Raw genomic sequence first — 9,759 nt, 5'->3', positions numbered from 1 at the left:
CCCCCTCCAAGCCGCTCCTCCCAAATGCCCCACGGCACTTCTGAACCCCCTGAGCCCCAAAACCATCCCTGCACCCCTCGGACCCCACACGACCCCCACTTCCCCCCGGTGCCCCCCGGTACCAGCTCCCCTCTCCGTGCCCCCGCAGGCGTTGTGTTCCACTACCGGCCCGCGGGCCAGCGCTACGCCCTGAGCTTCCCCGCCGCCCGTCGCGCCTGTCGCGACAACTCCGCCGTCATCGCCTCCCCCCAGCACCTCCAGGCCGCCTTCGAGGACGGCTACGACAACTGCGACGCGGGCTGGCTCAGCGACCAGAGCGTGCGGTGAGTGCGCGGGGACCCCCGGGGACCCCCGGGGACCCCTCCCCGCGGAGCGCAGCGCCCACCGTGCCCCTCCCGGCAGGTACCCCATCACCCTGTCCCGGCCCGGCTGCTACGGAGACCGCAACAGCCTCCCCGGCGTGCGCAGCTACGGGCGCAGGGAGCCCGCCGAGCTCTACGATGTGTACTGCTACTCCCGGGAGCTGCGAGGCAAGGGCTGCGTCCCGGGAGGGGGGCCAGGGGTGGCCCTTGGTGACCAGGGGTGTCCAGGGGTGCCCAGAGGTGTCCAGGGGTGTCCAGGGGTGTCCAGGGGTGGCCCTTGGTGACCAGGAGTGCCCAGGGGTGGCCCTTGGTGACCAGGGGTGTCCAGGGGTGCCCAGAGGTGTCCAGGGGTGCCCAGAGGTGTCCAGGGGTGTCCAGGGGTGCCCAGAGGTGTCCAGGGGTGCCCAGAGGTGCCCAGGGGTGCCCAGAGGTGTCCAGGGGTGTCCAGGGGTGGCCCTTGATGACCAGGGGTGGCCCTTGGTGACTAGGGGTATCCAGGGGTGGCCCTTGATGACCAGGGGTGCCCAGGGGTGGCCCTTGGTGCCCATGGGTGCCCAGGGGGGTCCAGGGGTGCCCAGGGGTGGCCCTTGGTGACCAGGGGTGTCCAAGGATGCCCAGGGGTGGCCCTTGGTGACCAGGGGTGTCCAAGGATGTCCAGAGGTGGCCCTTGGTGACCAGGGGTGCCCAGGGGTGGCCCTTTGTGCCCATGGGTTCCCAGGGATGTCCCTCCGTGGCCACATCTCCGTGCACGCCCCCCACCCGCGGTCCGCTTGCCGGGTGATCCTCACCCAGGACACCCCAAAAACTCCGCTCGGCTCCTCCGGCTGTGGCCGTGTCCCCAACGCGTCCCCTCTCCCGCAGGGACCGTGTTCTACGCCACCGAGCCGGGCCGCTTCACCTGGCAGGGCGCCCGCAGGCACTGCCGGAGCCGGGGGGCATCTCTGGCCACCACGGGCCAGCTCTACCTGGCCTGGCGAGAGGGGCTGGACCAGTGCGACCCGGGCTGGCTGGCCGATGGCAGCGTGCGCTACCCCATCCGCCAGCCCCGCAGGAAGTGCGGGGGAGAGGCCTCGGGGGTGCGGACCCTCTACCAGTTCCCAAATCGCACCGGTTTTCCCCCCGCCGCCTCCAGATTCGACGCTTACTGCTACAAAGGTGAGGGGGAGCCTCCCGGAGCCCCCGGCCGCTCCCTCCTTCCCGCGGGGATCGGTGGGCGCGGCCGGGAAAATCGCTGCGGATGAATATTTAATTAGGGAATTAATGAGATAAATGAGGCAGAGCGGCGCTGGGAGGGGGCGCAGCTCCGGCTGGGTGCGGTGCTCGGTGCTGACACTCGCGGGGGGGCTGCGGTGCCACCCCCGGGTGTCACCGCTGATGCTCGCGGTGTCCCCGCAGCCGCGGGGGACGCGGAGGAGCCGGTGCTGCCGGTGCCGCCCACGCCCGAGCCGCCGAGCAGCGACAACGTGCTGGTGGAGCACAGCGAGGAGCTGGGCACATCGGGGGACACCCGCGACATCCCCCGCGACCGCTACCACCTCCTGCCACCGCCGGGGCCCGCGGGGCTGGGCGAGGATGAGGACGAGCAGCTGCGGCCGGCCCGGGGCAGCCCGGTGGGGCAGCGCGGGGACCTCCCGGCCACCGCCCTGCCACCGGCACCGGCGGCTCCGGGGTTGGCCACGGGCGCTGTGACATCGCTGCCGCCCACCGCGGCCACCTCGCTGGCGTGGCCCCACGAGGAGGAGGCTCTCAACGCGCTGGATCAGGATCCGGAGAGCTCCCGGAGGGATCCTCCCAGCGCCAGCCCGGCACCAGGAGACCCTGAGGGACCCCCGGCCTCCCTCCTGTCGCATTCCCGGAGCGCAGCCCCGGAGCACGGCCCCGGCTCGTCCTTGGCACCGGCTGGGCTGGAGACGGTGCCCAGCGCGGCCCCGGAGACCCCCAGCACCACCCCGGGCAGCTCCAGCGCCCCGAGGAGGAGCTACCCCGGCCTGAACGGGCGCTACTTCCAGTTCCAGAGGCACAGCCGGGACCCCGCGGTGGCAGCTGGGGACCCCGCGGTGGCATCTGAGGACCCCACAGTGGCACCTGGAGACCCCACGGTGTCATCTGAGGACCCCACGGTGGCACCTGAGGACCCCACGGTGGCACCTGAGGACCCCGCAGTGGCACCTGGAGACCCCACAGTGGCACCTGAGGACCCCGCAGTGGCATCTGAGGACCCCACAGTGGCACCTGAGGACTCCACGGTGACAGCTGGGGACCCCGCGGTGACAGTGGGAATTGACATCCAGGCCGTGGAGCTGCAGAGCCTCCCCCGAGGTGGCAGCGAGAGCCCCGGGCGGGAGGGTCCCCCGGCGTCCCCCGAGGCTTTGGAGGAGGAGATCAGCCCCGGTGAGTGACCGCAGACACGGCCGGGGGGTCCCAGCGCGGTCACCCCTCGGTGACCCCTTGCCGGTGCCATCTCTTGCAGAGCTGGTGGCCGCGGCCACCTCCCCCGTGTCGCTGTCGCCGAGGGGCTCAGGGACCCCCGCAGGGACTCCCCCCATGCCGTTCCCGTCCCCCGCCGCTCCCCGCGACGCTCGGGACCACCGGGACATCCCCGCGGCTGCCGCCCAGCCCCGCGTCCCCAGCGCCCGCGGGGACTCCCCGAGGCCACCCGCCGATGCCACCGAGGACTTCTCCGGTGACCCCCCCTCCCAGGAGGGTTCCGCGCCCCCGCTGCCCCCGCTGCCCCCGGCCCCGCTGGTGGCCGAGGGTCCCGAGCTGTCCCCGCAGCCCCGCGGGGACACCGGGGACGGCAGCGGGGCCCCGGGGGACGGCGCGCTGGAGAGGCAGAGGAAGGCGGTGACATTCCTGCAGCCGGAGGGACCCTCCGAGGGACACCGCGCCACCCCCGGCCACACCGAGGGGGCTTCTCCGGGGCCCCGGGGCCGCTCCGGCCCCACGGCTCCCCACGGGGCGGCCGAGCCCAGCCAGGAGCAGCCGGAGGAACCCAGGGATGTTGGGAATGGCGCGGCCGAGCCCAGCAGCGAAGCAGCCGCCTCCCCCCCGGCCTGGGGTGTCCCCTCAGCGTCCCCTTCCCCCGCGGCCACCGAGGTGGTGCTGTGGGCCAGCACCGAGCGGCCGGAGGAGGTGGAGCCGGTGGCCGAGGAGGGGTCCACGGGCTTCGCTCCCCCAGACCCACAGCCCACCCACCGCTCCGAGCTGGAACCGGGGGCAGCCGAGCAGCTCCTCCTGTCCCCTCCGGGTCCCCGGCAGCCCCCCGACCCCCCAACTGTACCCAGCCATCAGAGCGCTCCCCCAGCCCCCGGAGAGGAGGACTCCTCCGGGGAGGCCAAGAGGGAAGAGCCCCCCACGCCCCTCGGCTCGGCCACCCGCGACCCCTGGCCGTCCCCAGGTGTCCCCCGCCCGGCGGGGACAGAGCCCGCGGGGTCCCCGAGCTCGGGGCTGCTCTTTGAGCCCTCGGCCGAGCCAGAGCTGGGGGGCGCGGGGGGGTCCCCGCTGCTGGATACCGACAGCGGCAGCGGCGAGGAGCCGGCGCTGGACGAGCGGGAGCTGCTGGCCTGGGTGGGCACCGGCAACGCCAGCGGGCACGGTGAGCTGCGGGCACCGGCACCGACGGGCCCGGCGGGGGGTTTGGAGGTGGAGGTTCGGGCGGAGTCGCTGCTTTTATCCGAATCTCCCGTCTGGGAGCCGAGGGGACGGCGGCGGGCGGGGGTCGGGGGGCACCCAGGACCCCCCCAGGCCGGCTCAGGGCAGCGCTGCCGCCCCGCAGCTCCGGCGGAGCCGTGCCACAACAACCCGTGCCTGCACGGAGGGACGAGCCGGGCCAACGGCACCGTGTGCGGCTGCAGCTGCGCCCCGGGCTTCACCGGAGAGAACTGCGAGATCGGTGAGCGCCGGGGCTCCGGGAACGGCGCGGGGCGGGCAGCGCACGGCCCCGGGGGTGGCGGCAGCCCCACAGCCGCCCGTGTCCCCGCAGACATCGATGACTGCCTGTCCAGCCCGTGCCAGAACGGCGGCACCTGCATCGACGAGGTCAATTCCTTCGTGTGCCTCTGCCTGCCCAGCTACGGCGGCAGCCGCTGCGAGAAAGGTGGGGCCTGCCCCCGGTGTCCCCCGGTGTCACCCCTGTGTCACCGTGGGGACATTGCCCAGCCCCCGGTGTCCCCCAGTGTCACCCCTGTGTCACTGTGGGGACACTGCTCTGCCCCCGGTGTCCCCCTGTGTCCCCCTGTGTCACTGTGGGGACACTGCTCTGCCCCTGGTGTCCCCCATTGTCCCCCAGTGTCTCCCAGTGTCCCTCCCAGTGTCCCTCTCTGTCACAGCGGCTCTGTCACCTCTGTCACCCAGCCCCCAGTGTCCCGCAGTGTCCCCCAGTGCCACCACCGGGACACTTCCCACCCCTGCTGCTCTGGGGGGTTGCAAGGTGACACAAACCCCTGACGGCGGGGCTGGGGGCCGGCCCCTCGCCCTGCGGCCACTGTCGCCGCTGGTGTCCCCGCAGACACGGAGGGCTGTGACCACAACTGGCACAAGTTCCAGGGCCACTGCTACCGCTACTTCTCCCGCCGGCGCTCCTGGGAGGACGCGGAGCGCGACTGTCGCCGCCGGGCCGGGCACCTCACCAGCATCCACTCGCAGGAGGAGCACAGCTTCATCAACGGTGGGCTGGGGGTCCCCGGCGCCCCCTCCCCGGGCGCTGCTCGCCCCCTCCGTGCGAGCCGCGGGTGCCTCTCCCCGCAGGCTTTGGCCACGAGAACACCTGGATCGGCCTCAACGACCGCATCGTGGAGCAGGACTTCCAGTGGACCGACAACACCGGCTTGGTGAGGGTTTTGGGGGTCCGAGGAGGGGCTCGGGGCGCGGGATGGGGGTGCGGGGGGTGTCACCCTCCCTGGTGGCCCCGCAGCAATACGAGAACTGGAGGGAGAACCAACCCGACAACTTCTTCGCGGGCGGCGAGGACTGCGTGGTGCTGGTGTCCCACGAGATCGGCAAGTGGAACGACGTGCCCTGCAACTACAACCTGCCCTACATCTGCAAGAAGGGCACAGGTAGCGCCCCCGCCACCCCCGGCCCCGGCCCGCAGCTCCCGCCGGCCCCGTCCTGTAGTCCCCGGTGTCCCCATCCTGCAGGTCCTGATATCCCTGTCCCCATCCTGCAGTCCCCGGTGTCCCCATCCTGCAGGTCCTGATATCCCTGTCCCCATCCTGCAGTCCCCGGTGTCCCCATCCTGCAGGTCCTGATATCCCTGTCCCCATCCTGCAGTCCCCGGTGTCCCCATCCTGCAGTCCCCGGTGTCCCCATCCCACAGTCCCCGGTGTCCCCATCCCGCAGTCCCCGGTGTCCCCATCCTGCAGTCCCTGACATCCCTGTCCCCATCCCGCACTCCCCGCTGTCCCCACCCCCAGCCAACCCTTCCCAGCCTTTCCCCCGGGCGAACTCCATCAGTTCTCCCCCAAATCTCCAATTTTCCTCCCTTTCCCCCTGCCCAATCCCTCCCTCAGCGCTCCGGTTTCTTCCCTTTGCACCCATTAAATTCCCATTAAATTCCCATTCCGTTCCTCCAGCTGCTCCTCCCCGCCCCGCGCTCTAACGACGCCCCAGTAAGGCCATTAATTAACCAATTAAACCCTGGGGACACCTGATGGACGAGCCTCTCCCAAAGCCATCACCAGCGGTGTCCCCAGGGGCGCGGGGGGTGGCCCGGACTGGTGTCCCTTGTCCCCTCCCAGTAACTCCCAGTAACTCCCAGTAACTCCCAGCGCCAGGGGGGTGACGGAGCTCTGTCCCCCCCCCTCCCAGTGCTGTGCGGGCCCCCCCCGGAGGTGCCGAACGCTTTCCCGGTGGGAAAGAAGAAGGAGAAGTACAACATCCACTCCAGCGTGCGCTACCAGTGCCACGAGGGCTTCACCCAGCGCCACGTCCCCACCATCAAGTGCCACAGCACCGGCAAGTGGGACCGGCCCAAAATCCTCTGCACAAAACGTTAGTGGGGAGGTTCCGGGGGGTCTCGGGGGGCTGGGCAGGGTGGGAGGGTGCTCGGAGTGTCTCGGCTAGCTCAGGGATTGGGTTTTTTTCCTCACTCCGGCTTCCAGGAGGATTGGAGCTCGCTAATTCAGTATTTTAAACAGTAAAGAAAAAAGGGGAAACTCCTCCTCTGGGTTCTGTTCCGCAGTTTATTTCTGTGAAGGGAATTCCGGAGGATGAGACAAAAATTGGGGTCTGGGGTGCTTCTTTTAGCAAGGGCTTCTTCAGAGGGTGGGAACACCCGAAAAAAACCACATTTTCTACAGCCAGCAGATTTAAAAACTTTCTACAAATCAAGGTTAAACACGCTAATAAGACATTATAATAATAATAATATTTATATTAATAAATTAAATAATAAATAATTATAATAATAATAATAATTATAGTAAGAGACACGGACTTTTTGGGATGCATGCACAGGAGTAGGAGCGAGCTCACAGAGCTGATGGGTGCGCGGGGGGAGAGAGGAGAGGGGGGTGAGAGCAGTCCAGGCCAACAGCTACAAACACAAAACAACATAAAATAACTCAGGGACATTCTAACACCCCTTACCACACCCGGAACCGCTCCCTGACCCCCTCCTTGCCCCCGTCCTTGCCCCCCGTTAGCCAGGCGGTCGCACCGAGCGCGGCGGCACCGGCGGCACCGGCACAGCCACCAGCACCGGCAGCACCACCAGCACAAAGCCCGCAAGGAGCGGCGAAAACACCGGCAGCACCTCCGGCTGGACGGCATGGAGGAGGGCCACTACTTCTAGAGCCGGGCGAGCACAAAGGGGGACGTGGCCATGTCCCCCCCGCCCCTCTCCCACCCTCTCCCCTCCCCTCTTTTTTAACCCCCTTTCGGCTTTAGCTCCTTAGGATGCCCGGCCCCGTAGGGAATAGGATCCGGAGGGGGCGGCTGCGTGTGCGTCCCCAGCCCTCCCTGCATGTCCCACGCTCAGCGCCCCCGGCCCGGGCTGGAGCCCCCAGCCCCGCACAGGGACCCCTCCCCAAACTGGGCTCTGTCCCTGTCCCCAAACCGGGGGTGAATCAGGCGGCCCCCCCCGATATCCCACCTGGGCTGGCTCTGTTTTTTTAGCAGCGCCCCCATTTCCCTGCCCCAGCACCTCTGGGGGTCCCCGCGGCCGGCACGGGGGTGGGGCTGGGGGGACACGGTGGCCGCGGGGCCGCTGTCCCCGCTGACTTTGGGGGCGCTCGGTTTGGTTTTGTCCCCGTTCCGCTCGTTTCGGGTCCCCGTTGGAGTTGGCGTGCGCGCGTGTGTGTGTGTGTGTGTGTGTGTACGGCGCTTCCCGACCTCTGCTGTCCGCGACGTGACTGCCGTGTCCCCCTCCCCGACCCCCTCCTGACGCCCCCTCCCCATTTCTGACTCTGCCTTTCTGTACTGCTGGACATTTTAATAAATTTTTTTAACAGTTGAGCGACCCTCCCCTGCCTGGCGCCGCTCCCCCGCTGCCTCCTCCCGGCTCCCGGTGCACCCCAACAACTCCGAGCAGCCCCAAAATCTCCCCCGGGGCTCCCCGTGTCGCATCCGCCACCTGCTCGCCGCGAGTCACCCCGCTGGTGGCCGCCCCCCGTGTCCCTGTCGCCGGCCAGCGCGGCCCCTCAAGGCGCGGAGATGCCGCTGGATTTTTTTGGGGTGATTCCCCCCTAAAACACCCTCCATCCCCCACCCCCGAGGTTCCCGTGCCACCCGCGCTGTCCCCTCGCAGGGCTGTGACATTCCGGTCACTAAAGGTGACCCCTCCCCACCCCGGGGTCCCCGTCCCTGTCCTGCCACCCCCGCGGTGTCCCCCGGTCTCTGCGGGCTCTGGTGACACCCCGGGGTGGCTCCGGCCGATCCTTGGATCCAATCCCGACAAATCCAAGCTCCGGGAAAGCTCCGGGCGCTGCCGCCAAAGGGCACCGAGCCCCCCGCCCCAAGGATGCAGCGGAGCCGCTCTCAGCTCTCCAAAGCGGCCGAAGCTTTTATTTCATCTACGTCCGGGGCTGCCAAAGCCTGCGGCCGGTGCCCGGCCGGGGGGGCGCAGCGCCCGCCGCCCCCCGGCCCCTCCTCGCCCCGGCCCCGGCCAAGCCAAGCGCGCAGGAGCTGCCCCGGGGGAGCTGCCGAGGCACCGAGCCCACCCCGCCGCCCCCCAAACCTCGCCCAGCGCCTCGGGGGGGATTTTGGGGCGGGTGGGGGGAACCTGCGGCACCTCCCGGCCGCGGGGACAGCGTGAGGATGAGGAGGGCGGGGGCTCTGCGGCTCTTTAGCGCATGCAAACAGGCGCGTGGAGAAGCGAGAGCTGCGAGGAGCCGGCCCCGCACCGGCCGGGCTCCCCAAACCCCTCCCGCTGCCTCAGTGTCCCCGAGCGGCACCGCCGGCTCTCTCTCCATCCCGAGCTGCCCGCAGCTCCCCCGCACCGCTCGGGCTTGGGGTGGGAGCGATCCCGGGGGTGCTGCCGACCTCTCCGAGCCTCACACGCGTTCGGGGCGCCCCGCGGGCTCCCCCGGAGGAGCCTCCCCGGCTTTTTTGAAGCAGTACACCCCGAAGAGCTTGTACTTCTTGTCGGGGAAGCCGAGGTTGCGCACGCCGGGCTCGCGGCCGCCGCAGCGGGCTCGGGGGTTGACGATGGGGTAGCGGATGCTGCCGTCCTCCAGCCAGCCGGCCTCGCAGCGGTCCAGCAGCTGGATCTTCCAGGCCGCGTACAGCTGGCCCACCTTGGCCACGGCCGCGCCGTTGTTCTTGCACGCCTGGACGGCCTCCGGGTAGCTGAGCTTGCGGAAGGTTTTCAGGAAGTAAACTTTGCCTGGGATGGGAGGTGGGGAAAGGGGTGGGAGGAGTGGGTTTGGTCATTGAGCGGCGGAATGGGCTCTGCACGGCTCTGTGCCTCAGTTTCCCGCTGAGGGTTGAGGCTGGAGGTGAAGCAGAAGGGGCTGATTCCGCCCCAAACCCCCCAAACCCCCCGTGCCTCAGTTTCCCCCTGACCATTGTGGTTGGAGGTGAAGCAGAAAACATCGATTCCACCCCAAACCCCCCCAACCCCCCGTGCCTCAGTTTCCCCCTGACCGTTGAGGTTGGAGGTGAAGCAGAAGGCGTCGTAGCGCTCGCTCTCCTTGTGCCGGTAGCCGTAGTTGCGGACCCCGCCGGGGGTGTCCTTGCGGCCGCAGTGCTCGCGGGGCCGGGAGATCGGGTACTGCACCGAGCCGTCCTCCAGCCAGCCCGCGTTGCACCAGTCCAGCCCCTCCAGCCAGGCCTGGTGCAGCTGATCGTGGGACGCCAGGATCCCGTCCTGCTCCTGGCACGCCCGCTGAGCCTCGTGGAAGTTCAGGGTGTAGCGGCCCAGGCGAGGGTGGTACGGGAAAATCACCCCTGGGGAGGG

At 69.4% G+C, this 9,759-nt stretch overlaps 2 protein-coding genes across 4 annotated transcripts in view; one reads left to right on the top strand and one right to left on the bottom strand.

Annotated features, from left to right (window-relative positions):
• The window catches only part of NCAN (neurocan), a 21,463-nt gene extending 13,646 nt beyond the window's left edge, over nucleotides 1-7,817 (top strand). For 2 of the 3 annotated variants that reach the window (XM_015616007.3, XM_015616008.3), the window contains exons 4-15: nucleotides 149-323; nucleotides 403-530; nucleotides 1,224-1,517; nucleotides 1,758-2,753; nucleotides 2,833-3,957; nucleotides 4,138-4,254; nucleotides 4,345-4,458; nucleotides 4,870-5,028; nucleotides 5,109-5,191; nucleotides 5,275-5,419; nucleotides 6,171-6,353; nucleotides 7,011-7,817. In XM_015616007.3, the coding sequence (XP_015471493.1) occupies nucleotides 149-323; nucleotides 403-530; nucleotides 1,224-1,517; nucleotides 1,758-2,753; nucleotides 2,833-3,957; nucleotides 4,138-4,254; nucleotides 4,345-4,458; nucleotides 4,870-5,028; nucleotides 5,109-5,191; nucleotides 5,275-5,419; nucleotides 6,171-6,353; nucleotides 7,011-7,258 (3,767 nt within the window). In that variant the 3' untranslated portion in view covers nucleotides 7,259-7,817. Of the gene's footprint in view, nucleotides 1-148; nucleotides 324-402; nucleotides 531-1,223; nucleotides 1,518-1,757; nucleotides 2,754-2,832; nucleotides 3,958-4,137; nucleotides 4,255-4,344; nucleotides 4,459-4,869; nucleotides 5,029-5,108; nucleotides 5,192-5,274; nucleotides 5,420-6,170; nucleotides 6,354-7,006 lie in introns of all 3 variants that reach the window. The other variant, XM_015616010.3, reaches the window with a different exon arrangement.
• Nucleotides 7,818-8,344: 527 nt separating this feature from the next.
• The window catches only part of HAPLN4 (hyaluronan and proteoglycan link protein 4), a 7,809-nt gene continuing 6,394 nt past the window's right edge, over nucleotides 8,345-9,759 (bottom strand). Inside the window, exons 4-5 of the mRNA XM_033511527.1 lie at nucleotides 9,447-9,755; nucleotides 8,345-9,186 (exon numbers count right to left, since the gene is read on the bottom strand). Coding sequence (XP_033367418.1) covers nucleotides 8,855-9,186; nucleotides 9,447-9,755 — 641 coding nt within the window. The 3' untranslated portion in view covers nucleotides 8,345-8,854. The remainder of the gene's footprint in view (nucleotides 9,187-9,446; nucleotides 9,756-9,759) is intronic.

The sequence above is a fragment of the Parus major genome, unplaced genomic scaffold (assembly GCF_001522545.3).
Source record: "Parus major isolate Abel unplaced genomic scaffold, Parus_major1.1 Scaffold325, whole genome shotgun sequence".
Lineage (NCBI taxonomy): Eukaryota > Metazoa > Chordata > Aves > Passeriformes > Paridae > Parus > Parus major.
The sequence above is the reverse complement of the archived record's forward strand: the minus strand, read 5'-3'. Positions and strand labels throughout refer to the sequence as shown.